The sequence below is a fragment of the Sapajus apella genome, unplaced genomic scaffold, assembly GCF_009761245.1.
Source record: "Sapajus apella isolate SASKATOON/1434 unplaced genomic scaffold, GSC_monkey_1.0 scaffold126, whole genome shotgun sequence".
NCBI classification, from domain to species: Eukaryota; Metazoa; Chordata; class Mammalia; order Primates; family Cebidae; genus Sapajus; species Sapajus apella.
This window is the reverse complement of record NW_022437066.1, coordinates 3589961-3616284: the sequence shown is the minus strand read 5'-3', so window position 1 is coordinate 3616284 and position 26324 is coordinate 3589961. Positions and strand designations below refer to the sequence as shown.

Here is a 26324-nt window from a genome sequence, read left to right as displayed (position 1 = left end):
AGGGCATGAGTTAGTGGCAGACATGGACACCAAACATTTCCTGCCGCTCGGTGAGTGCTCGCGGGGCCGGGCGGGGACGGGGCCGGGGCCGGTGGCGGGCGGCGGGCGGGGGCCCGGGCGCGTGGGCGGCGCGCGCGGGGTCGCCGGCCCGGGTCCCGCTCGGACCCCGCGCCGACCTTGGCGAGAGTTCGCGCGCCGGGCCGGGAGGGGTCGACCCGGGGCAACTTTTCCCGGGGCCCGGGCGGGGACGGGCGAGGGCGGCGGCGGCCCCCAGCCCGCGCGGGGCCGCTCACTGGGCGGGGGAGCGGGGTTGGGCGGCGGGCGGGCGGCAGCTTCGCCCGGGACGAGGAGGGGTCTCCCGGTCAGCGGCGGCCGCCTGCGCCCCCGGCCCCGGGCAGCCCGGGCGCCCAGCTGCAGCCGGGCCGCGCAGGAACCCGGCCGGGGCGGGAGGAGCAACTTCTGCGCTCCGCGGCTCCGGCCTCCCGGCCTGGGCACCCGGACGGCGCGCTGGGCCCGGAGCGGCCTCTGCGCCGCCCGCCCGTAGGGTTGCCGCTTCCATCAGGCCGCTGGCCCTTGGGCGTGCGTCCGCCCAGGAAACAGACTGGGACCCTGTTACCCCAAAGCAGCCCACGCGCGGGTGGGCAGGGTCCCCGGGGGCTGCGTGAACAGAACGTCAGACCTGGGAAGGCCCCATCCCAGAAAGGGGGCCGCTCGCTCTGGCACCCCCTCGTGTTCTCCCAGGCTGGCTCTCCGTTTGTGAGCCGGACAGCCCAGAGGCTCGGAGGCTCAGTTTTCCCCCTCCTGCTGCCGTCCCCCCGCCGGGTGGCTTCCTATCCCAGACTGCCCGCCAACTCCAGGCCCAGACCTACCGAGGAGGACGAGGAGAGGGCACGGCTGGGGCCCCCACCCATTGCTCTCCCAAGGGTTTGGAAGCTAGTGAGAAGGGGGACTTTATAAATGAGCTCCGGGAAGGATATTAATTTGGTGGTGGGACGGCAGCCAGGCTGTCAGGCCGGGTGAAGGATTTGTGCTGAATGGAAATTAAAACAGCTGATTATGAATGAAGCCTCGCCATCCACAGCCCCTCCAGCTCACCGTCCCTGCAGCCCGGGGGGCAGCTTGGCCACCCCAGGAGGTGCTCAGAAGCCAGGGTAGCTGCAGGGATGTTTAGTGAGATGGGGGCATGAAGGGGAGCCAGCCTGGACCTAGCCCGTCCTGGGTGTGGGGGTGAGGGTCTGAGTACCCCTGGCACTAACAGGCAGGTGTGCTGACCCGGGACCCGGGGTGAGGGTGGGTTCCACATTTGTCAGACCTAACGCTTACTCCCTGACTCTGTCATGGCGGAGTGGCAGGCTCGAGGCCTTGAATGAACTCCACGGCTCAGCCTCCAGGGGTGGGCACTCATGCCCATTTTGCAGATGAGAAAACTGGCTGAGAGAGGCTGAGCCCCAGGATACAAAGTGGGGAGTTTGGGATTGGCACCCCCAGCTCGTAGAACTGCTGAGTGTGAGCGGGAGGGAAAGCTGACTGTGACCGCCTGCGCTGTCGGGTGGGCTGCGGTGGCCGTCCCCCCATCAAAGCTTTGCACTCACGCGTGTGCACACGCACAGAGCTAGGCTCTCCCAGACGATTCCTCTGGAACAAGGAATTCCTCAGCTCAGTCTCTGTCCCCTGGACATGGCAGGGGCCTGGCTGGTTGCACTTTAGCCGAGTACCGAGAACCTAACAAGTCCATGTTTCCAATGCCCTGGGGGGGACAGGGACAGTCCACGGAGTTGGTGCCTGTAGGGCGACGGGAGCAAGGGTGCCCAGTGCCCAGGGTGGCTTGCTGGAGTCCCTGTGAGGAGGAGAGGCTGTGCCTCCGAGCCACTGCTCCAGGGACCTCCCTGGGCACTTCCCTGCCACAAGAAAGCTGGGAGTCCTCTGTTCTTGGAGGCCCATGGCCTCCCAGGCAGCCCACGCCCCAGGGCTGAGCAGAGAGTCCTGGGCTCTGATTACGTTTTATTTTTTTCTAAGCTTGTGACCAGCTCTGAAGTCCAGAGCAGTCGAAGGTCCATTTAAGCTGCTGCTGGTCTAAGCCCTTTTGTCAACACAGCCTAATCCCTCCTGGGGGTGAGTGGCGGACGGCTTGGCTTGTCCTGGCCCGGCTGGCCGCCCGGTCAGACCTGAGCTGCTGGGGAGGCTGGCCAGATACTTTTGGGGTCTGGGGTAGAGAGGGCTTCCTGCCCCCAGCGTGCGCTGCTGCTGGGCTCGGGGGGCCGGAGGAGGGTCCCAGTCGGCGCCCACTGAGCCACTCCGTGAGGGCAGGGATGAGTCCAGCGTCCAGCTCTGGAAGGAAAGCAAGGTGGAGGGACTCGCCAAAGGCAGTCCGGGTTTCCTGGCCCTGCTGCCGGGGGCTGGCCGCGCTCCCATGGCTGCCGGGAGAAGGCTCCGGCTGGCCTCGTCTTGAATGGTGGGACTCAGGCGGAGTCCACAGAGTCCAAAGGTCTCAGGCCACGCCAGACCCCGTGCGCCCGTGGAGAGACCGGTGGCAAAGCCATGGGCCCACTGACCACTCTTGGAGTTGAGGCACTCAGGGACCTGGGTGAGCTTGCAGTCTGGGTGAGGGGCTTCTGGTAACACTGGAGCCCTTGGGACCCAAAATAGAGCACATTCCGGGGCCTCCCGAAATAACAGGGTCACGTGACTCTCAGGAGGCTGGGCTTGGAGTCCCGCTGAGGCCTGGCGAGGGCGTCTCGGCGCGGGCACTGCTGACTGCGGGCGTTTGTTTTGGTAAACTCTGGAGGAGCCCTGTTTGTTGACTGAGGAGGTGTCAGGGTGAGAAAAGTGGCCCAGTCCAATGGTGGCCCTGGCCTTGCCAGCCTCCATCCTTGCCTAGGGCTGGCTGCTGGGCCTGGACCCGAGCATGCAGCTGTGACCCTCTGCCCAGATGTGGGTGGGACCAGCTGGGCTCCTAGGAAGGGCCTGTGGAGGGCGGGTGCTCTGAGTCCCTTGGGGTGTGGGGTGCAGGTTGAGCCGGCACATGGGCAGCTGCTGTGACTGGCTCCCATCCCTGCCAGCACCTGGCGGTTCTTCCAGCTGTGCCTGTCCTTCAGGGCCCGTGGGGGGCTCGCTTCCACCACGAGGCCCCTCTAACTGCTCCCTCGGCCCCTGCCCCACCCCCTGCGGCTGGGCGGGAGGTCGCTGCTGGTGGCTTTGTTTCCTCCTCTGGGAAAGGGTGTCTGGAGGGTTTGCTGTGGAATTCCTGTGGGCACAGGGGTACTTAGGGGTGTGCCCCTCTGCCCCTGGGGGCTGGCCTCACCTGTAGGGGGGCTCTGGCCTCAGGAGAGGGACAGACCTCAGCTGCACGGAAGGTGGCCGGGGGGGTAGGGCGAAAGTCTTAAATGCCCACCCAGCACCACTGGAGGCTGCCTGAGTTTCATTTCTTGGGTGATGTTGGGTTTTGCCATGGGGCAAATGCTTCAGGGCTGAGGCTTTGAGTGGTGAGCAAGGGCCTGTCCTCTGGAGAAGAAGGCACAGCTGTCCCAGTAAACACAGGGCAGAGGCCCTCCCCAGCCTACAGCTGGCGCAGGGCTGGGGCACTGCCATTGGGACTGCCTTCCTTTCTCTGCCGGGCTCGCATTTGTAGTTTTTAGCTGGCTTCGGTGGCCAGGGCCTCAGGGTGGCCCGTTAACTGGTGTTTTCTCATGGGAATTGGCTGTTAGCTGGGCTAGGGATGAGGCTGGGGTCTGGGGCTCAAGGGACTGGGGGGCTGGCCTGTAGCTGTTGGGGCTAGAGTCCATTTGGGGTTCACCTTCCAGACCTTTGTCCTGAGGCTCTGAAGCGGATTGCTTTCGGGATATTGTGGTGTAGTAGGGGTCCCCCCCGAACCTTGCCCCCCTGCCCGCATGTTTCCATTTGTTGGGGTGCAGCTTGTCTTCCATACTCTCGTCCGCCCCTCCCATTCAGGGCCTTTGCCACCTGGAGGATGGAGGTGGTGGTTTTGCAGGGATCCCAGGAAGCGGCTCTGACAGGCGGTGTCCCATTGCTGGGCGGGTGGCCAGGCCACCCGGGGTTGGGCCTTCTGTCCTTGCTGCCTGCCTGGTCTGCTCTTTGACCTCTTGGGGCCTCGGCTGTCCGTCAGGAAAATGGACACACTTGGCTCTTCCGGCTGCTGGAGAAGGCAGCCTGGTTTGTTGGGCTGGCTGGGAGTTCGGGGAGTCTGTTTGTGGGATGTTTTCCCTCCTTCTGAAGGTGAGGCCTGTGGCCAGGTCCTCCCTGTGCCTCCTGCGTGGGTCAGGGTGGGGCCAGGTTTCCAGTATTGGACCCTAACAGGCCATGGTGGTTGCGGGGCTGTGCTGTGTGGAAGAGCAGACTCAGGAAGAGAGGGCGTGGGGACGCTGAGGTGGCCCTTTCTGTGGACACGGACCTGCCACGGGAGAGCTCTCGCGGCTGCTCGGTCCCCACGACCAGCCCCTACCCCGCTGCAGGGATCGTCCTCAGAGGCCCGAGGAGGCGGGGGGGGGGGGAGGGACCTCGGCGTGCACACCCACCCCAGCCTGGTGCGCGGTGTTCTGAGCAGTCGTGCCCCAGCGCCTCACAGACAGGGAAATCGCTCCCTAGAGTTACAAAGCAATTGTCTAGCTCAGCAGCTGAATGAGCGTGAAATGGAGCAGAAAGCAGCTAAGGAAAATTGGCCCGGCCGCCGTGGGGAGAGCGGGTGCGGACCGCGAGCAGGGCCTGGGTGTGTGCACGCTCACTGTCGCGCACACACGGAGTCGCAGGAGTCACGGGCGCTTACCTGGCGCCGCTGGCTGCCAGCCCGGGTCCCGGCGCGCCCGAGGGTGAGCCAGGCCGCACGGGGTCCCCGGAGCCGCACGGGGGTCCCCGCTGGGGTTGTCGGCCTCCTTTTTTCTAAATCTCCGCAGCCCGTCCAGGACTCTCCCTGCCCCCATGAAGGCGCAGGTGGCTGTGCCAGGGACTTTGTTTTTGGGACCTTGTGGAGGTGTCGTGTCACAGAGTCAAGCCCACTTAGCAGATGGGGACACTGAACCCTGTGTGAGGTCTGTGGGCCAGCCCTTGTGTCCCGCTATGAGGCCTCCTTTTTCTCTGGCACTTGCCTGGCAGGGGCCGCCTTGAGCTCCAGCTGGGAGGACCTGCCCCAGGGCAGGGACTGTGCTGCCCCAGGTCCTCTTGCCCCTCAGCATCCTCAGAGACTGCTCACCGGCCAGGCTGGGTCTGTGCCCCATGTTGGTTCCTGAGAGCCCCATTGCTGGTCTTGGCCCAAGTGAGGACGTGTTTCTTCTGTGGGTGCTGGGGGGCAGAGGTCTCACTGGGCCAGCGCTGTGCCCTGGGACTGGGCATTTCAGCCCCTCGTGTTGGTCGAAGGCCCTTTAAGGAGGGGCAGTCCCTTGGTCCTCACTCTAGGGTTGTCCTTGGCTTGGGGTGGGGGCTGGGAGAGGTCCCCATGCCCACCTGGAAAGCTGGTGGGAGCTGGGCGAGCAGCAGGGGTCCAGCCTGGGAGCTGCAGCCTGCCCACCTTTTCACGCCGCCAGGGCAGCGCTGTCTGCAGCCAATTCATGAGGGACCTAGGGGAGTGGACGGGGTGAGGTTGGCCACCCCGGGTCTCAGGGTAAGGCAGAGAAAACCTTGTGGTTTTCTCTGAGGTCCTAACCTGGCACACATAGCCCACCCCATGCATACAGGCGTCGGCCCTGGCCTCCCCAGGGTGACCTGGCAGAGCCATGTTAGCCGTGGCTGGGGAGGCCGGGCCTGCTGGTGGGCTTGTCCATATGTGGCTTAGGGAGCGCCTGCTGGGTGCTGGCCTGGTCCTGCTGCCTGTGGAGGAGGGGTGGGGAGGGATGCCCAGAGACAGGGACAGCAAGGTCTGGTCTGGAGGGGGTGAAGGGGGTGAGGACGCAAGGGGGAGGTTGCAGGGCTGCAGCCAGGAGGGGTTCGCGTGTGAGGCTATGCAGGGCCTGTGTGCCAGGTGCAGGTGCGTGGGTGCCTAGAGACCGGGGAATCCTGGCATGGTGCTCAGGGCTGAAATCAGGCCTCTAGCGCTGTGCAGAGGCTGGCTTGGAGGCAGCCAGGCGAGGCCTGGAAGGCGGAGGTGACTCTCTCCAGCTGGCTAACTGGTTTCAGGTGGGCCTTGGGGCCCCTGTGAATGGCCGTGCACCCTTGCCGTAGCTGGGCCAGTCAGTGTGGCAGCCTGGGAACGGGGTGGAGGATTCCTGGCGTCTCCCTGGGGCTTAGGCCAGGTCTCTGGGCTGGCATGGGGGTGGCCTTTCCTGAGCATGGGGATGGGGGAGGCCTTTTCCCTGGCCCTGGCCCTGGGCACCCCTGCCCTAACCCCTTTGGCTGGGTGGGAGGTCGCTGCACTCCCCGGGCACTGGATGAAGTTGGGGCCGGGGGAACAGAGCAGCCAGGCCTCCTGTGGCCAGGTCAGGGATGCTGAGGCTGTGGAGAGGACCAGACTTTGGGGCTGGGATTGGGACACTGAGGGCGCTTGAGGGGATCAGAGCCTCTCAGGGTCTCCATGTGAGGAGTGACCACGGGGTCCGCTTGGCCAGCCCACAACTGTCTTTCATGGTCAGTCTCAGCCCCAGTGCCTCCTCCAGGGAGGAGGGATGGGATGCTGGGGCGAGGGATGCTGGGAAGCCCTTGGTCACAGACCTGCTTCTGGGGTGACCCAGAGGCCGCCCCTGGCCTCCTTGCCCCTCTGTTGGCCGCCTGAGCTAAAGTAGCTTCCACCTGGGCCTTGGTTTCCCCAGCTGTACCGGAGGCCAGGGTTGGGGGTGGTAGTCTCAGCGCAGACTGCTGCTGTGTGTGCGGGATCTGGAGCCTCTGGCGCCGAGGGGAGGGGAGACCGAGCTGGGCCTGGGCCAGGCCGTGTGTAAATCCTCCAGCCGCCGTGGATAAACCCTCGGAGTTCAAAGCCAGCCCCGGGTGCGGCCGCCGGCTGTAATGAGGTTACTGATTCAACAGGCTTCCTGGTGCGGCCGCCCAGAATGCAGCGAGGCTGGGAAGCCCCGGGGAGGGATCTAAGTATCCCGTAATTGACCAATTTAGCCTAAGTGTCCACACTGGTCCTGGGCAGAGGTCAGGCGGTGACAGCACAGGTGGCTGGAGTCGCTGGGGTGGGCTCCCAACAGCTGCTGTGTCCGAGCCCCTCTGCATGGGGGTCCCCGGCCTGGGCCGCCCTGTGCCTCTGCCGGGACTCCCTCCACGTGCTCTGCCCTCTCCACCTGTGCAGCCTCAGCCTGCCTCTCCATCAGAGCCCACCTGCCGCCCTTGGTGCTCATCAGCCCCCTTGGCGTGCGCTGTGCCGGGCTTGAGGCGGGGCCGCGGCTTTGGACCTGGTGCCCAGCGCCTGCCTTCAGCTCCTGCTGGCAAGCATGCTGGGTCTGTGCCCCGCCACTGCTCAGTTTCTTCCGTCCCGAGGGCCTCGGAGTGATCCCAGGCCTGTGTTTGGCGTTGAGGCCGCCACTGGTGCAGGTGCCTGGCGAGTGGGAGCTCTCCACGTGCCAGCCCCCCATCCTGCCTCCTCTTGTTTCCCAGGCTTCCTGAGGGCAGGGCCCTTCTGAGGCATGGGCACCCCTGCGGCACCCAGCACAGGTGTGCAGGAAGTGCTTGATGGACTTACAGAGTGGGATCAGAAGCACCTCTCCTGCCTGACAGGGTGGCTTCATTGCCTGTGTTTGGGGAGGACGTGCCTGGTGCCGTGGCCCCTTGGTTTCTGGTCAACCCAGGCCTGGTGTCCAGAGGACCGCCTTGGTGGCCATTTGCTCCTCAGAAATAGGAGTGGGTGTTGGGCAGCAGTGTCAGTGACCGTGTGTGCTGAGCTGCTCCTCCAACTCAGCTGTCTGTGTGGTGGGGGTTGCTTTCCGACCAGGCTGCGGTGTGGCCCCAGGCAGGTCCCGTCCCCCACTTTGTTTTCAGTTTCCCTGGGGCCCTCTGACCGTCAGAGCCTCTGCCGTGCCTTCCCAGCACCCTGGCTATGTTCTGATGTGCCGTCTGCCATTGGTCAGGGTGGCCCACTGGGGACCAGCTCCCTGGGAAATAGCTCTGTGCCCTCCCCCGCCGAGGGGGGACAGGACCTGGGCTGGGGTAGGGGCTGGGTTGCTGGGGTCTGGAAAGCCCTGGGCTCTGAGCCAGCCGGGGTGGGCCTGGCTCTGGATGCGGACTGGGCGTGTTGTGGAAAACACTTTGCGTGTGCAGCATGTAATGGTGAAATGGTGGCCTTCGGAAGTGGCAGAGGAGAGACAGCAGGGGCCACAGCTGAGTGGGGTCAGTCCCCATGACGGCATCACTCAAGGCCAGGCTAGTCCCCTCTCCTCGGACACTGACCTCCCCTGCCTGGAACCTTCTGTGACTGCCCATTGTCCCCAGCATGGAGACCAGGCCTCCACCTAGTGACATGTGGCTCTGTAGCCTCTCCCACCTCATTGAGCACCTCTTACTGATTTTCTTGTGTCTAAAACTTGTTGGTGAGGTAGGCTGCCCATGTGATGAGTGAGCACCCCTCTGAGTCACGGGCTTTTTGGCCCTGGGCTAGCAAATTTACTTCACTAGGCCTCAGTTGTCTCACCCGCAGACTGCCTGAGGGAGGTCAGGGAAGCTTCACAGAGGAGGTGATGTAGTTGGGTTTTGAGGGATGAGTAGGAGTTTGTTGGGTGGGAAGTGGGGAAGGAATCAAGGCAGAGAGAATAGGTGGACTCTGTCCAGGGGAATCTGGTTCCAGCCAAAGATATGGGGAAGGGCATAAGTGGGGGGCTTTCCTGGAGCGTTTCTGAAGGATCTGACTCTGTGATCAGCCTCCTCTGGCCTGGCCCTTGCTGGCTGGCTTCCAGGTCTGTGCTGGTGGGGACCCCTTTGAGGATGGGGCTATGGTCAGCTGGCCTGGGAATAATTCACCCTGTGGAGCTCAGGCTGGGGGGGGCCTTGCTGCAGCCTGGCGACCCCAGCTGACCTGATGTCCCCTCTCCTTCCTGACCAGGTCTGGAGTGTGGACCCCCACTGGCGCCCCACTGGTGTGGTACCCCAGATTGGGGCTCTGGCCTCCAGGGCATGTCTGCCGCTGGGAGGAGCAGCTGGGGCCCTTCCCTGCTGCCTATCCCCATGCCCCTTGGTCCGTTCCTCTAGTGCCCTGTGGTCCTGCCATGGTCCCTGCCTCTCCCTATGGGCAGCCTGGGTGCCGTGTGCCCAAGAGCCCCCTGTGTGAGTGCCAAGCTCTTGGATGGTTCTTGGCCTCTCCCCACCCAGAGGGAGGAAAACAGCTCTTTCCGTGAGCAGAGTCCACGGGAGGCGGTAGAGCTGTCCCTACCCCACCCCTACGTGGACTTTCTGCCCAGGATCAAGGTCGAGGCGTAGGGTGGGGAGGCAGGGCCTTCGTCAGGGGTGCTGGGCTGCTCTGGGCACAGGCGCCGTCCCGGGCCCAGTGGAGGAGTGAGGACAGGAAGGGCAGCGGGGCCTTCCTCTTCCCTCCCCTCAGTCCCCTGGGCATCAGGTCAGAGCCACCCACCCCTCTGTGCTGTGCGGCCCACTTCCCGAGGCTGGGGCCACAGGGGGCATCACCCCTTAGTGGCCATGTGGAGCTGGTCTCCTGCCCCTGCAGACAGCAGGCCAGGGCGGTGGCATGCTCAGGGCCTGGGTCTTCTCTGCCACATGGACTTTGTGACTTGGAGCACGTTCCTTCCTCCCTCTTCATCTTGGTTTTCTCACTTGGAAAATGGAAGGAAGGGTGCCAGGCAGGGTCCGAGGCGGCAAGTGCGCACCGCTGTGCTGCTGTGGCCGGCCAGAGCCTCGGCAGACGTCACCACATGGGCGCCGCTCCTCTTCCCACGGGGCCTTCAGACCTCAGAGTCTTTCCCAACACAGGGCTGGCTCCAGACACCCCTCTCGTGGCTCAGAGCTGGCTCTAGATCTCCGCGGCTGCTGAGCCCACAGTACTAGGTGCTGTACAAGCCTCGTGAAGTTTGTAGCATGAATTCACGCGGTCAGCCGACTGACCCCCAGCCCCTCAGGTTCAGAAGTGCTGCGATGGGTGAGCCCATTCCTTGTGAAGTTGGTTTCTAAAATCCTGACCTTATATGACTTGAATCCCCCTCCTTCTGGGGGCAGGTCCAATTTCCAGGGAAGGGAAGTCCTGCTGTGTGTCTAGTTCAGTGTTGGTTTCTGGAGTGGGAGTGGATGGGAGGGTCTGGGACTGTCCTTGAGGACTTCTTGGGCCAGCTGGAACCAACCCCTGGGGGCCTGGGTGGGAGCTGAGGCTGAGGCTCAGGCTAGGAGGTGCACCTGCCGCTGTGCCACTGGCCCCACCAGTGCTCAGTGTGTTTGAGATGCACCTGCCTGGGCGTCCCTGGACTCAGATTCCCAGACTGGGGGTGGTGCTCAGCCCCAGGTGCCCACCCCTGTTGGGGACTGGCTTCTTCCGCTGCTGCCAGGCACGTCTTGTTGGAACTTGTGGCAGGGTGGGGGGGTCAAGGCCAGCCAGAGGGAAGGAGCATGCCTCCCACCTGCCTGCTGTCTGTCTGTCCGCTCACCCGTCTGTCCGTCCGTCCACCTGTCTGTCCGTCCGTCCACATCCATCAGGGAGGCACAGAGGAGCCAGGCTTAGCCCTCACGTGGGCAGTGGTGATCCCTGGGGTCAGATGGCCTGGGATGGACCCCAGGTGGATGCTGCCACCTGATGGTGTGTGACCGTGGACCAGATGATGTTTTAGCCCTCTTTAGGCCTTAGTTTTCTTATCTGTAAGGAATCCCTGGCCCCTGTCTGGGGTGGAGATGGGAGGAGGGTGGACTGGAGGCAGGAGGGACATGGAGGAGGCATCCGCGGCTCACCCTGGCGTGCAGAGGGTTGGGGCTTTTGAATTAGGTCATGAAGGATGTGTAGGAGTTGGCCTGGGAGAAGCCAGTGTCTCGTCCGCACACCGTGTGTCCGCCTTGTGTCATCAGAGGCTTCCTGGGCAGAGCTTGTTGACTCTGCCATCCCTTGTGTCAGACAGTGATGTGCCTCCCCCTGGGGGTCACCTAGAGACTCCTGGGTGTCCTTGGAGCAGACGTAGAATGCAAAACTTGAACCTCTCCAAAGAAAAACGGGACGGGTGGGTTTCGTTTGGCTCAGGCAGCCGCATGCCAGCCCTGAGAGGTGCAGGCGAGAGATGGGTCACTGCACCACCAGTGCTCATGGAGGGCTCCTCTGTCCAGAGCTGCTCTGAGGATGTGACACGCAGGTCCCTGCCCTCGTGGGCTGCCAGGCCAGCAGGGGAGATGGGTGGTCAGTGGCAGCCAGAGATGATGTAGGGCATGGAGGGAAACGCTGGGCAGTGGGCACAGAGAGGGAAGGCAGCGTCAGGGGCCCTGACAGTAGACAGGTACGTTGTCCTTCTGCGTTGTCCCGGGGCCTCCCTGGGCCTCTCTCTGGCCGGCAGGATGGGCAGGTGTGTGGGGCACGGCCATCGCCAGGCACTCCACCCTGCTGGCTCATTCCTGGATCCCTGTGGCTGGCGTGGGACATGGTTTACAGAGAACACATGTCAGCCGTGGTGCTGAAAGGGCCTCCTCGTGTCAGGGTCCCCCTGGCTGCAGCCCACAGGCCACTTCTGGTCCCAGATTGATGTGCCTCCAGCCCAAGTGGCGCCTGGGTCCCTCTGACCTGGGCTGGCATCCCCTAGGTCATGGGGTTGCAGGGGAGGTCCCCGCCATCCTTGCTGGCTGGGAGAGGCGTGTTCTCACGTGTATCTGGCTGCAGTCTGTGGCCAGGACCTGCCTGCGTGTGGACAGTTAGGCCCCCTGCCTAGGAAGCAGTGATGTTGGCTGGCAGCTGGCGGGATAGAGGAGGGGCTGGCTGTCGGAGCCCACAAGGCCTGGACGTGGCTGATAAGCTGCAAACTCGTTATCGGAGTGGGCAGCTGGTGCCCCCACCCCCAGCCGGCACCTAGGCCTTGCCTTGGGGCCAGACCCCTGCACTCTGCCCAGGCCTGAGAGTGAGGCTGGGGGAGCGAGCAGGCCTCTGTGGGGACTTGGGAGTCTCTGGGGTCCACCGGGGCCTGGAGATCCTCCCTCCAGGGCTCTGGAGACAGCCACCGTGCCGCCCTCCCTGCTGACCCTTCGCCCTCCCTCAGGTCTGCCTGGCCGCCTTTCTGAGAACAAGGAGCTGATTGTTGTCACCACTGCTGTCTGCCTCCTGCTGTGGATGCCTAGCCTGGCGTTGGCAGTGCCCACACCAGCGGGGACCTTGGGACTCGGAGCTGGGCCTGGGCCGCCACCTGAGTGCCTGGCATTGGGGCAGGGCGGGTAGTCACCCACTCGGGGTTGGCCCCATGGGCTCAGGGCCCTGCCTGTCTGTGCCCTGTCTGTGGGGACCCTCTCATGCTCTCTAGCCAGCTCAGAGGCCCTGCAGCCTGGAGGGCTCTTGGCAGAAAGGCCGGGACTGCGGTGGCTGGTGTGGAGCCCTGTGCGCTCTGCCTTCCCCACTCCCTGGCCCTCAGGGCCATGGTGTCCTCCCCAGGCCCTTCTCTGGGCATCTGGAGCCAGAACAGCATGGAGCAAAGGGACGGGCAGGCTCATGTATGTGGTCGGGGTTCCCACCAGGGTGTGTGCGTGTGAGCCTCTGTGTGTGAGCCTGTGAGCCTGTGTGTATGTGTGTGGGTGCCACGCTTGTGTGAGCATGTGTGAGCCTGTGTGTGGGTGTGCATGCCCATGCCCTTGTGTGAGCCTGTATGAATATGTATCTGTGTGTATGAGTGTGGCTGTGTGTGAGCCTATGTGTGTCTGTGTGCCTGTGTGTGTGTGTGTGTGAGAGCCTGTGTATGTGTGTGTGAGCCTGTGTATGAGTGTGTCTGTGTGTGAGCCTGTGTGTATGAGTGTCTGTGTGAGCCTGTGTGAACCTGAGTGTGTATGAGTGTGTCTGTGTGTGAGCCTGAGCATGTATGTGTGTGTGAGCCTGTGTATGAGTGTGTCTGTGTGAGCCTGTGTACATGTGTGTGTGTGTGCACACCCATGCCCTTTCGTGAGACTGTGTCTGTGTGTACCCGACCATGTCTGTCCCTCTCTGCACAGCTGTGTCCCTGTCTGAGCCAGTGTGTGTGTACCCGCATCTGTGTCCCTCTGTTCCCTGCCCCGTGTGAGCGTGTGTCCATGTACCCCCGTGTCTTGATGTGTGCATCTGTGTGTGAGCGTGTACCCGTGTCCTGGTGTGTGTGCCTGCGTGTGTGCGTGTGTCCATGTACCCCCCGTGTCCTGGTGTGTGCGCCTGCGTGTGTGCGTATGTGCGTGTGTCTGTGTACCCTGTGTCCTGGTGTGTGCGCCTGTGAGCGTGTGTCCGTGTACCCTCTGTGTCCTGGTGTGTGTGCCTGCGTGTGAGCCTGTGTCCGTGTACCCCCGTGTCCTGGAATGTGCACCTGCGTGTGAGCCTGTGTCCGTGTACCCCCGTGTCCTGTGTCCGTGTACCCCCGTGTCCTGGAATGTGCGCCTGCGTGTGAGCGTGTGTCCGTGTACCCGTGTCCTGGTGTGTGCGCCTGCGTGTGTGCGTGTGTCCGTGTACCCCCGTGTCCTGGTGTGTGCGCCTGCGTGTGTGCGTGTGTCCGTGTACCCCCGTGTCCTGGTGTGTGCGCCTGCGTGTGAGCGTGTGTCCGTGTACCCCCGTGTCCTCGTGTGTGCGCCTGCGTGTGAGCGTGTGTCCGTGTACCCCCGTGTCCTCGTGTGTGCGCCTGCGTGTGAGCGTGTGTCTGTGTACCCCCGTGTCCTCATGTGTGTGCCTGCGCTGTGCTTTGTGGCATGTGTGCCTGCATGTGCTGCACTGTGCCCTGTGCCCACACCTCCTGACGGCCCGCACCTGCAAGTCCAGCTTTGAGATTGGCCGCTGCCCGTGCTGCCTGGCTCCCTCCTTAGCTAAAGGGTCCTGAGGGCCGGGGATCCCAGACAGGAGAATGGCGGGCTGTGGGGGACTGTGGGCAGATATATGTTCTAGAAAGACCTTGGCCATTGTGGGGATGGTGGTGTGGGGCAGACCAGTGATGTCACCTCCTGACCTTTCAGCCAGTTTGAGTGGCACAGGGGTGATAATTGTCAAGCCACGGGGCTTTGGGAAATGCCGGGGAGCACTCTGAAGCAGTCTGTTTTGGTCCAGTGGGGCTCATGTGGCACTGGCTCGCAGCGTGAGAGGCATCACGGACCATCTGAAGCACTCCAATCCCTTTTTGTAGGCACCCTAAGCTCCTTTCCCCAGCACCCTAGGCAGATGGTCTCGGTGCGGGAGCCTCGACCCACGCCTGGGCCCGCAGCTCTTACCGAGTGGTGCCGGCAGTGCAGAAGCCACAGACTGTCCAGGTCGGACGGGTGGACTGGGTGTGTGAGCTGCGGCCCAAGCAGCGCTCCCTGGCTCTCTAGCTGGGCTGTCTGAGCTGCAGAAGCCAGGAGCCTGTCTTCTGTGGAATTCTGTGCCCTGGGAGAAGGAGCTGAGCCGATCCTGAAGCCAGGGTCAGTCACGCACACTTTAGTGTGAATGAGCCTCATGTGAACTCTGGAAAGGCCTCACAGGAAAGGAGAGGAAGGAAGGCTTCCTCTAATTGTGTGGACAAGGAAATCGAGGTCTGAGAGCGGCACGGCCGGCTAGCGGGGCAAGCTGATGGCCAGGCTGTCTCCTGACCCTGGCCTGGTGCCCTTGCCTCCTGACGGCCCACCTTGGTGCGGAGTGAGCGTACAGATGGGAGGGCCCTGGTGGGGGCAGGCGGGGAGAGGCGGGTGGCCAGAGCTGTGACCGCAGGCCCCGCCGTGGGGGTGGTACCTGGAGCGTGTGCCCAGCACAGTGCCGCAGGCTCCCTCCTTCCCTGCACCCCAGCGCTGATGTGGAGGCCGCCCCACAGCAGGGCTCAGCTCCTTGCCCTACGTCAAGGCCATTTAATGGCAGAGCTGGGATTCAAACCAGCTTCCTGGGACTCCTCTTAGACCCACCTCCAGCCTGGGGTTCTGGCGCGTGCTTGGAGTCCTGGGGGCTGAGGGTAGGGGACATTCCTCCTCTGGGAGGGAGCGGGAGCCGAGCCCTCCCTGCTGGCTGGGGAGGGGCCTTGCTTCCTACACAAACAACCAGGCCTGGCTGGAGCCATTTTATTTTTATTTCCTATTTTTACTTCCCCGTTGGCTCTTTTTAGCAACTCTGGGTTAGATAGGCCCCCGCCCTCCAGTCTCCACCCGGCTTCCTGGCCCAGGCCGGGACCTTGGAGGAGGCATGGGTGTGTGTGGCCTGGGGTTGGGCCGGCTCGGGCTGGCAGCTTGGCCCCGCACACCTGGTCGCTGAGCTCCTCTCTTGCTGGGAGTGCTTGCTGGTGGCCGGCCTCCCCCGCCCTCGGGGAGCACCGTGGGGCGTGCGTGGTGGCAGGGGCACGTCCGTGTGTGACTGTGTGTGGCCACCCCTGCTCTGGGTCTTGGCCGGAGGTTGGGGTTTGGGAGGTGGAGGCACTTGGCGGTGTGCCTGTGGAGCCGGGTGAGTGACAGGCAGTGTTGTTGCCTGGGGCCTGGCCGGGCACAGCTGGGCTGGAGTTGGTTCAGGCCCCGCCCACTGCTGGCCTAGCCCCGCCCACTGCTGGCCTAGCCCCACCCGCTCTGGGGTCTGTGAAGCCCACCATGAGGGTCGGGGTGGTCAGAGCATCTGACAAGCTGGAGCCAGCTTGTGGTGGGTGTCGCTGGCGTGGACGACACGAAGACCCTGAATGGGGAGCCGTTTCCCCGAAGGCTCTCTGCTGGGCCAGGGGCGGGGGCCCTCGTGCTGGCATCTGGTGGGTAGCGGGTTCTGACCTATGAGATCAGTCTAGAGAAAGCCCCAGGCCCACTGGGGTTCCCAGGCCAGAGTGAGGGCAGGGGTGGGGCCTGGGTCAAGGACTAGCAAGCCATGGTGCACCAGGTTCCCTGGTGCCAGCCTGTGCCAGGCCTGCTGCCCTCCCAGAACCTTGGGGTAGGGAGTTGCCCCCATTTACCGAGGAGGCCTGGGCTTGGAGAGGCTGAGCCGATCTTCAGGCCCACACAGCTGGTGGGCATGGAGGGCCCATCCTTGCCCTTTCCCTGCCTGGAAGCTGAGGCACAGAGAGCAGGGGTCCCCCAGGTGGTCAGGCCCCAGAGGCTACACTCAGGTTGGCGTACCATGCAGCCTCTTCCTGCTATCAGTGGGGGCAGCAGGACGGTTCAGGCAGAGTGGTAGCCGCAAGGTGGGGGCAAGGGACTGCTTGGGAGCCGCTGTGAGGCCAGGGAGGTGGTGGGGCTGCAGGGCTGGGAGAGGAGGCCCCATGGGTCCCTCAGGGCCGTATGTGGCCTCCAGAGCCGAGGCGGCTGCTGTGGGCTGCCCTACCCTGGTGAGTTTCGGGGATCCTGGCCCCATAAGAGAGTAGAGAGCGCTGGAGAGGAGGCGGCCTACCTGCCTTCCAGGCCCTTCCTGCTCTGGCTGGCTCAGTGGGTGGAGCACAGGCAGTGGCTGTGGCCCTGCCATTGGCGCAGTGACCTTCCCTTCAGGCGTGTGAGGGTGGCATGGCTGTGGAGGCTCCTGGCAGTGCGGGCACGTGTGGGTGCCGGGGATTGTTGGGTAATCCTTTGATTAGAGGCCAGGAAACCCAATCCTGCGGCCCAGGCGGTGTGTTGGGGGGGCCACTTTTTCTAGAGAGGCCCCTGCAGATTATGGGATTTCCACCTGCCCCGCCCTGGGAGGCGTCTTGGGCGGAGAGCATTTGGCCTTGGGAGGTGGGGAGGGCGTTCCTGCCCCGGAGCCTGGGAAGCTGTCTGCCAACCTCCGTTCAGGTACCCACGCGGCCCTCACCTGCTGTGTGACCCAGGCAGCGCGTCTCCCTCTCTGTCTTGACTTTGTCATCTGTGAAGTGGGGTGAGGGCGCTTGCTTTGGGGGTGGTTGTGAGGGCAACTGACGTCAGGCCCCCTCCTTCAATTCTTGCCTGGGAGCAGGGAAGCCACTGGCCGGGGTCCTCTCTGGACCTCAGTGTCTTTGTCTGAGGGCTGGGAAGAAGAGTTTCTTATGGGTTCTGGGGCTCACGCAGGACTGCCCGCAGCACCCTGCAACTCCTGGAATAGGGCGCTCAGTGTGGGGCTGAGGAACGTCAGGAGGGCACGAGTGTTCTGCCTCACAGGAAGAAGCATTTTCTTGGGAGGAGTGGTTTCAGAGGCAGCTAGTTCTGGAACCATCCTAGGACCTAGAGATTGCTTAGGGCCAGGAAGCAAGGCCAGTCAGCGGGTGTAGCCTTGACCTGGACTTGAGGGGTCAAGACCCTGTCCTATCCCCATCTTGCTCAGCGGCCAGAGGAGAGATGTGTGCACTTGGTGGGCTGTCACAGCCTGCGGGCCTTGGGACCAGCGCTCCATCTGCCCATCCCCAGCCGGGTGCAGTGCTGAGCTGAGGGAAGTGTGCATTCTTCTTTAAGCAAAGAGGATCTTCCTGAACTGTGGGAAGGAGTGTTTCCTCCTGGAAGGCGGGGCGGGCTGGCTGGGTCAGCAGATGGGCCCCTCTGGCGCCTTCTCACCCTCTGGCCAGTCGTTGGCCCTCGTGGCCCTGCCACGATGGGGTGGATGTGTCCCCCTCGGCCCTCTGCACAGGACACAGCCCTTCCTCATGGGGCCTGGTCCTGCTAAGGTCCCTGGAGGCTGTGTCCCATGTGGCCCGACCTCCGTGCCATCTGTCATGCTGTTCCCTCTGCCTGGTGTGCCCGCCTGTTCTGTCCTTCTCCTTCCATCCTTGTCCTGAGGCCAGCGTCCCCTGCTCTTAAAGCTGGCCCCAGGGACCTGGGAGGCCGGGGCCCATGCAGCACAAATGTGGAGAGGTCTTCCCCCACCGCCCCGGGCCTCCCTTTCCCAGGGCCTCCCTTTCTCAGGGCCTCCCTTTCCCAGCCCCCTCGGGCACCGACTTGTGCGGATGCTGTGGTGTAGCCCCTCCCTGGGTAGAGGAGTGGGTAGGGGGCTGGCTCTGCAGCTTGGGGTCTGGCCTGGCATCTGGAGAGACTTGTGGGGCGCAGCTTCCTGCCCTCACCACTGGAATGGGCTGAGATTGGGGTCCCACCCCTTTGCTCGTGACTCAGCAGCTGCAGGGTGGGGGAACCGGAGGCTTCTTGACAAAAACCCCAACCCTGGGCACCCGCCCAAGGCTTAGATTCCCCTTACGAAGGTGGCAGCGGAGCCCTTGGTTCCTTCCTCTGGGGGCTCCCAACGGGAGGGTGGGGACGGGGCCCTCTCCTCCCCACCTCCCGGGCCTCCGAGGTCTCTGCTTCTCTGCTGCTTGGCACCCGTTGTGGCGCCCCAGGGTGAAGCTCTCATTGCGCCCTGGCCACGGAGGCCCCTCCATCCTCAGGAGACAGCTTATTCTGCCTCTAGTCCCACCACCATACCCCTTAGCAGCTGCTTCCCGCTCCTCCTGCAGGAGGCTCTCTGGGCCCTGGTCCTCTTGACGTTCTGTGGGCACTTGGCTTCCTGTCTCACCCAGCACGTGGGTGGTAGTGATGGACACAGGCTCTGTGTGGGCCTCATGCCTAGTGTGGAGCCAGCAGAGTTGTGCAGCGGATGTGGAGTTGGGGAGGAGGGGAGCAGTGACAGCCACTCAGAGTGGGCTCTGCCTCTTGTGCCCCTCGGGCCGTGTGCCTGGGGACAGCTGGCTGGAGTCACGAGGCCCGGCGCTTGAGCTGCAGTGTGGAGGGTGGGCCCTAGCCTGCTCCAGCTCAGTGAGCATGGCAGCCCCCGTTCTGCTGGGACCACTGCCAGTGGCCGAGACAATGGAAGTGGACGTGCCCTGGAGGGTGTCACCGGTTGCCCTGACAATGTTTGGGTTTCAGTGTCCCCAGCGGGTGAGTGGGGTAACGTAGCCCCGTCTAGCTGTATTTGCCCGGCCGAGGGTGTGCCGGCTCTGTGGAGTGCCAGGTGCCGGGTGTTCGTTAAGTGTAGCTGCCGGGAAGGAGCTTTAGTTTGGGCCAAAGCCCTGCTGGGTTTTCGAGGGCCCCTGGGTGGTCAGCAGTGGGGGTACCTGGTTGGTTCACGGCGCTTTGGGCCCCACCCTGGGACTGGCATGGATCCTTTTGGAGGGATCTGGAGTTTGGGGTGGGAGAAGCCTCAGCCTTGGCCTTGGTGGTCTCCATCAAGCAGAGACCAAGGCCACGGGCAGGACGGGGGCTCTGATGGGGGCTCTGTCACCCTGACATCGCGTATCTGGCCTGGCTGCGCCGGGCAGGTCTTCCCACGAGCTGATGGCAGCCCCAGTAGCCTGTCCCACCGACTGCCTGCCTTGGTCCTCCTAAGGGACTTGTGAAACCCGGAACCGAGAAGGAGCCAAGGCAGGAGACAGCAATTGAAGTTGAAATTAACTTACATCTCCCCAGCCCCAGGCCTGACACTGTCAGTGCAAAATGCGTGACAAGGAAACTGAAAATAATCAGTCTTGACTCTCTGGCCTGGTTCATTCACGACTAAATACATGTCAGTTCCCGGCACAGATGAACGTGGAACGGGTGCCCCCAGGTGGGACTGTGGCTGCTGTTGTGTCCAGATGGCCCCTCCTCCAGGAAGCCCTCCGTGATTTCCCATTCAGGAGGTCCTCTTCTGTGCCCATGTTTCCTGATACATGTGTGTCTTGCAGTGTCCATGTAGGGACAGTTGAGAGTCGGGGCAGCAGCCTGGGCCACTTCTGGGGGTGGGGTTCAGGCAGGGTGTGGTCGGCAGTCCAGAGGGATGTGGTGGTGGAGACCATGCAGGGGCCCTCGGCTCTGCCAGTGCTGGCCCATTCTAAGCGCTGGATCGGGGTCATGCCACCCTCTTTAGTTCCTGTCATTCTGCCGTGGTCCTAGGGGTAGAGCCCTGGCCCGGGACCTGGCGTTCATCCTTGGCGCGGCCCTCCATGCCCTCCTGTGGCTTGCTGGGGACCAGCTGTGCTGACTGATGTGAGGTCTTCAACCGTCAGTTTCGTATGTGCCGTCCTGTCACCCAAATGCACTTCTGCTGTTGCCCCTTCAGGTCTCCCTCAGCTGTCAGCTCATTGAGAGGCCTCCCTGAACCCCAGGCTGCCGTGGCCTTACCCCCACGGTCCCCGTGGCAGGCTCTGCTCGTCCCTCCCGGGTCCCCGTGGCCGGCTCCGCTCGTCCCTCCCGGGTCCCCGTGGCCGGCTCCGCTCGTCCCTCCCGGGTCCCCGTGGCCGGCTCCGCTTGTTCCTCCTGAGTGCTCTGCAGGTCCTGCCAGTGACCACCGTTCCCGGGTGTGCTTGGGGCTCTTGTTCGTCCTCCTGACCAGGACCTGGGCTCTGGGGACTCGGTGTGCCTAGGCACTGCAGGACCTGCCCTGTGTCCTGGCACTGCCCAGCTTCACATTATTGGCTGAAAGACACATGTGTCTGGGTGCTGTGGGTGGACACCCCCAGGGAGGAGCCCCCGTTTTTGGGGTGTGCTGTGCCTTCACCCCACTGCTCATACTCCTGAGCTGCTGGCGTCTGAAGCCCAGGGTGGGAAAGGAGCTGCCTTTGAGGGAGGGTCCTTCTGGAGGCCCCAGGGGCTTGGGGAGCCCGAGTTGGGACAGTGTGGGTTGGAGGAGGTGACAGGTGGACTGGCTGGGGTCCCACCAGCGCCTCACTGCTTCCGTCTTACGGAGGGGAAAGGCCAGGCTGGCGGGGGTAGCTTGGGAGGGACTGTCTCCAGGCACCACATCCTGGGCCTAACCCTTGGGGAGAAGGCCCAGCTGTCACTGTGGAGGTTGCAGGCAGGTGGGAGTAGGGTGGTGACCTCTCTGTCACTGTGGAGGTGACACATGGGTGGGAGTGGGATGTGGCCTCTGTGTCACTATGGAGGTGGCAGGCAGGTGGGAGTTGGGTGGTGGCCTCTCCGTCACTGTGGAGGTGGCAGGCAGGTGGGAGTTGGGTGGTGGCCTCTCCGTCACTGTGGAGGTGGCAGGCAGGCAGGAGTGGGTGGCCTCTCTGTCACCATGGAGGTGGTGGGCGGGCAGGAGTGGGTTGTAGGTGGGGGTGGGTGGTGGCCTCTCTGTCACTGTGGAGGTGAAGGGCGGGGGTAGTGGATGGTGGCCTCTTGATGACTGTGGAGGTGATGTGCAGGGGTGGGATGGAGGCCTTGCCATCACTGTGGGGGTGGCAGGCAGGTGGGGGTGGGGTGGGGACCTCGTGGTCATCTGTGGGCCGGATGGGGCGGCTGCAAGGAGAGCAGGTAGAGAAAGGGTTAAAGGGCCGAGGGAAGTAATAATGTTTCTAATTTTCGTATGTAATTTCATAAAAATGTAAATTGCTGGGCGGCCGACGCGCCCTGCCGCAGTGTTGACCGAGATTAATTGCGGGCACTCGTGGTCAGCCTGCCTTTGTCTCTGCGCCCCGAGCACAGCCCGGCCCCTCCGCCTGCCCGGGAGGCAGACACCGTGCTGTCTGCCCTGATGGGGGCCGCAGCGCCTGGGCTTCTGCTGAGCAGGAGGGGGGCCTGGTCGGTCAGAGCCAGCCCCTGCCGTGACCCCATACCCCTCTCCTCTGGAGGAGCACGGGGCTGGGCGAGGATGGCCAGGGGCCTGCGCTGACAGGCAGTTTCCAGGTATGCGGAGGATCACTGGCCGGCGTGGCTGGGGAAGGCCCTCTGCGGGGATGCTGCAGCTGGGCTTGTGGATGGGAATGAGCAGCCGGCGGGGAGGTGGAGGAGGACCTCAGGCCAGGGGAACAGCGTGTGCAAAGGCCCGGGCATGGGGCGGTCAGTTCAGAGCTGGGCAGCCAGGAGGGGGCTGGTGGGTGACAGAGCCAGGGGGGTATGGCCAGAGGTACTGGGCCTGTCCTGACAGTGGGGAGCCCCCTTCAGCTGTCGTGAGTGCTGAGCGACGGTCCTGGCGGCTATTGAGGTTGGATCCTAGGGGCAGGAGGGGAGTCCTGAGGCCACGAAGAGGTGGTGGCGCTGTGGCCATGGGGACGGAGGAGCTCGGGGTAACCAGGGCCTGCACAGTGGTGCCGTTTCTGGGGACACGAGGCACCGAGGGGCGTTGAGGGTGCCAGGTGCACCGGTTGTGATTGAGGCCACACAGGGCCACGTGCAGATGAGAAGGGCAGTGTGCACTGATGCCAGAGCTCTGGGGGAGACCTGGCAGCCTCCCAGGAGGCGGAACCTCCAGGTCTGTGGTTGGAGCTTGGAACATTTTGGCGGCAGAGCCAGGGGTTGGAGAGGGAGGATGGAGCAGCGTTTGCTGGTGCAGCAGGCATTGTGGCGCAGTGGTCTTCAGGGCAGCGAGGGTCAGGTGCAGCGTCCGTGAGCTCGGGCTGGCTGGGAGGGTCCCTGCAGCCCCGTTCTGTCCCAGGGTCCCCCAGGGCCCATGCTGGCTGCTTGTCCCCTGCTGCAGATGGAGGACAGTCACGGGCAGAATGTTGATCTGGTCCCCGGGGACGCAGGTGGCTGACACGTGGACTGAGTCTTGGCTGAGTTCAGCCTGGCTCATACGGCCACCTTGCTGTGGGATTGCCACGGAGGGCTGGCCCCTGCCCACTGCTGCCTGCCCTGGGCATGCCCTGTCCTCGGGGTCCCAGGCCGCATGGTGCCTGTGCATTATCCACTGTCAGAGGCATCACACGTCTGCTGGGTGCTGCCTCGGGCCGGGTGCAGGGTTTGGTGGTGAGGAGCCTCCACGTGCCTCCTCAGGTTGCTGGATGCCGAGGTCGGGGAAACCGGACCTGGGGTGCGGTCTTGAGGGAGAGCTGAATTTGTGTGTGTGGCTTTGAAACACCCAGCCCCCCCAGACCTTGGTGGGGCCTCCCTTCAGACACCAGCTCTGCGCCATGTGTGTGCCAACCATGACCTTGTGCCAGTTGGGCCTCAAAGCTCGGAAGGGGCTGGCGTATCTGAGACCCAGTTCCGTCACTCGCAGTGAAGGGCTGGTTCCTGCTGAGAAGGCTGGTGATGTGTGGTGGGTACGCTGCTTCCCAGGAGGGACCTGTGCTGCCCCTGAACTCACCGAGGGCGGGGAGGGGTCCCGAGCACCGCCCACCTCATGGGAGGCTCTTACAAGAGAGGGGTGTGGCTGGGCTGCAGACCCCAATCCCTGCCCCAGTCTGGCCCCAAGTTGCCGCCACCTCATGCTGGGCACGTGGCAGCCCTGCCGACCCCTGCTCTGCACCTGGATGGCTGGGCGTTGTTCGCTGGCCTGCTGAGGGTAGCTCTGGGCACGGGCACCTCGGGCTGGGGGAGGGCGTGGCTGAGCTTGGTGGCAGGGAGGAAGGCCTCTCCTCGGGGAGCAGGAAGGAGGACAGGGACGGGCTGGTGGGTGGGGGAAGAGGAGAGGCTGACTCAGGTGGACTGAGTCCTTGGCTGCCACAGCTGGCAGTGGTGAGGGGCAGCTCAGCCCTGAAGCTCGTGGTGGGCAGGAGTGTGCCTGGACGGGCCCAGCAACTTGATGAGCATGGGCCAGACAGGCAGGGTTCCCAGGTGGTCCCACGCACGGGTGACGTCGGGAGACCCTGCATTGGGCTAGGATACCTGTGTACCTGCTGACTTGTCTCATGAAGTTTGGGGGCTTTTCCTCCACCCAAATGCCTGTGTGTCTGGAAGTGCAGGCCGGTGCACAGGATTCTGCAGGGCTGGGCCCGCCGGGCGGTGTCCGCCCGGGAAGGCTGCTTGGAGGAGGGGCAGAGCTGGGCTCTCCGTGGTGACAGTGTGCATGATCTCGTCCTGCCTGTGACACCTTCCTCTCCTGGTTGGGTCAGCTCCTGGCTGCAGCTGGTGTCTGGAGGTCCCCAGGCACTTCTGGGACCCCGTCCCCAAGCCCAGGACTGCTGATTCATGCCACTTTCCAGAGCACTTGCCGGCCTGTGGGCAGGAAGAGCGGACCCACCAGATGGCTGTGTGTCGGGGGCGGGGGGGCGCAGCTGCCCAGAGATATCAGGAGATGTCGTGCCGATCACATGCTTTGATTAAACGGCCTGTCTGGGGCCGAGTGGGCAGCTGGTCAGTGTCAGGCTCCCAGGGCAGGATGCCTGGAGACCACCAGGGGAGGGAGGAACTGGCCCCAGAGAGCCCGTGGGGCTGGAGCCGAAGAGTGGCCTGAACACAGCACTTGGTATCACCCCCTGGCCCCCCCTTCACCAGCTGCAGTCTTGGAAGGCCCTTTGCCCCTTCGTGCCTCAGTTTCCTTTTCTGTGAGGGGGTGGTGGCCCAGAGCTGGACACACTGTGTAGCAGCCACATGGGTGGTGTGCTGGTGGCTGGGGTCCCCAGGGGCTTCCCGTGGGCGGTCACCTCCACTCGGAGGCCTGTGGTTTCTGGCTAGTGTCTGTCTTTCTCCGCGCACAGCAGGCCCCAGCCAATGCCACGTGAGGACTGTGCAGGCCCCTGTACTGTGCCCTGGCTGTGCCCACCCACGTGGGGAGCCCGAGGCAATGCCTGGTGGGGTCTCCCTGGCCCAGCTCTGCACACACCCTTCCCTGTGGAGAAGCCAGCCTGCTCCTGAGAGCAGCCCCAGCAGGGGTATTTTCATGCCTTCTTCTGAGGCGGGTGGGGGTGGGGGGGAACCAGTGGCACCGCTTTCCTGGCTGCCTGTCCCCGCCGCATGAGGTGACGTATTTGAGGGGCTGAGTGGCTGAGCCTGGGCCCGGCCTGGCCTGGGTGGTGCCTCCCCTGCTGCTGTGTCCTCATCTGTCCCCAGGGCCGACGTCAGCCCCTCTTCTGTGTGACGGCGTGGAGGCCGCCTGTTTTGCACCCGCAAGAAGCCCTGCGCCTCAGCAAGCGGGTGTGCGTCCCTCCCCTGCCTCGGCGTCCCTTGCTGTAACATGGGGCACCAGCCTCAGACTTCACGGGAGGCACATGGCCTCGAGGTGCAGACACCCCACTGTAGTGGAATGCTGGCCGCAGGGGCTGAGCCCTCTGAGTCTTTGCTTAGGAAATCGGAACGCTGGGCCCCCTTCTCCTGCACGGCCAGGCTTGGGGCTGCCAGAGTCTGAAGAGGTGGCAGGACTGGGTTAGGATGCCCGGTGGGATGTAATGGGAGGCCTTGGCCAGTGCCTGGCCCTCTGGGCCCCAGCATCCCCCTCAGAGAAGGGGCAGTTGGGGGGCACTCTCGAGGGGCCCTGTGCCATCAGCGGGCTGAGAGGAGGGCAAAGCGGTGGCCCCGGGCCCGGCAGGCTGGTCTCCAGCATGGCTCTGTTCCTTCCGATGGCCCTGACCCCAGCACCCCAAACTCTGTTGTCTTCCCGGGTGGGGAGCCCCAACAGGGCAGGGATCCTTCACCTCAGGAAACGTAATCCCTTCCCCGGTCTGTGAATATTTCATCAGCAGATTAAAAATTGAAGCTGAACCGTCCTTGCTCCTCCAGGAGGGTGGAGGAGGGGTGCCAGCTCCGTTTCAGGCCGGTTTGAGTGTTTTTCTTGATAATGGAGCTGCGTCAATGAGAAAATGACATTGTTGGTTAAAATGCCGTTCTGCCGCCCTCTTTAATTAAGGCCCGAGATGTAATAGCCAATCCGCTGCTGTGAACGCATTTTTAACTATCAGAACTCCAGGTGAATGACAGCTGGGTTGGTCAGAGGGGGCGTGCGGGCCTCGGAGAGGTTGATGGAGGCCGTGCAGCGTGTGCCGCATCTGCGGCTCTGGCGGGGGAGTGGGGGTGCCAGTGGCCAGTGTGTATTGGGTCGGGTGGGCACTCTCTTCTGTGTGCACGTGTGCCTGGGGACCAGGAGGGCCTGGGGGCTGAGGTTGAGAGTCCCACCGAGTTTGCCCACGTGGGTCATGGTGCTGGAGCCAGAGGGACCTCCGGGTAGCCTGGGAGCCAGCGAGGCTGCACAGGCCGTGGGAGTCGGGGCTGTCGAAGGCGGAGTTGGGCTGGGGTGCAGCAAGGTGGGGGTTCTGGGCATGGGATGAGGACGACAGCGAGGCCCTGGTGCCGCCGTGGGTTTGATGGTGCCTGGTGAGATGAAGGAAGGGGCAGATTGCCTCTGTGCCTCCTGGGGCCCCTGGAAAACCCTGGGTAGGTGCATGGGGGGCAAGGGGAGGGGAGCAGGGAGGTGTGGTATCTGGCCAGCCCCTGAGGGGTCTGAAGGGTGAGCACAGGGAGGGCTGCCTCGGGGACCCTGGATGAGTCCGGGGCATGAGGAAGGCCGAGGGGCTGTAATCCTTCCCTGCTGCTGAGCAGCGGCCCTGCTCTAGGCCCCAGGTGGGCAGCACAGGGCCTGGTGGCACTGCCCTGCCCTCCCTGCCTCACCCCTGCCCTCCTTTCCCTCCCTGCCTCACCCCTGTCCCCTTTCCCCCCTGCCCTCCCTGCCCTCCCTGCCTCACCCCTGCCCAGTGGTGGGCACAGTGGCTGCCCAGCTGTGTGCAGACCATGCAGGAAGTGGCGTCTGTCTGGACCACCGGGCCTCC

General features: G+C 63.8%; 1 protein-coding gene and 1 long non-coding RNA gene across 2 annotated transcripts in view; both read left to right on the top strand.

The window, feature by feature from the left end:
• Positions 1 to 7: 7 nt before the first annotated feature.
• RXRA (retinoid X receptor alpha) overlaps positions 8 to 26324 on the top strand; it is a 110052-nt gene continuing 83735 nt past the window's right edge. The window contains exon 1 of the mRNA XM_032261946.1: positions 8 to 50. Within this exon, the coding sequence (XP_032117837.1) occupies positions 23 to 50 (28 nt within the window). The 5' untranslated portion in view covers positions 8 to 22. The remainder of the gene's footprint in view (positions 51 to 26324) is intronic.
• On the top strand, positions 15556 to 25798 carry LOC116539218. The gene is made up of 2 exons (XR_004263953.1): positions 15556 to 25536; positions 25568 to 25798. It is a non-coding gene; the product is annotated as an uncharacterized LOC116539218 (long non-coding RNA).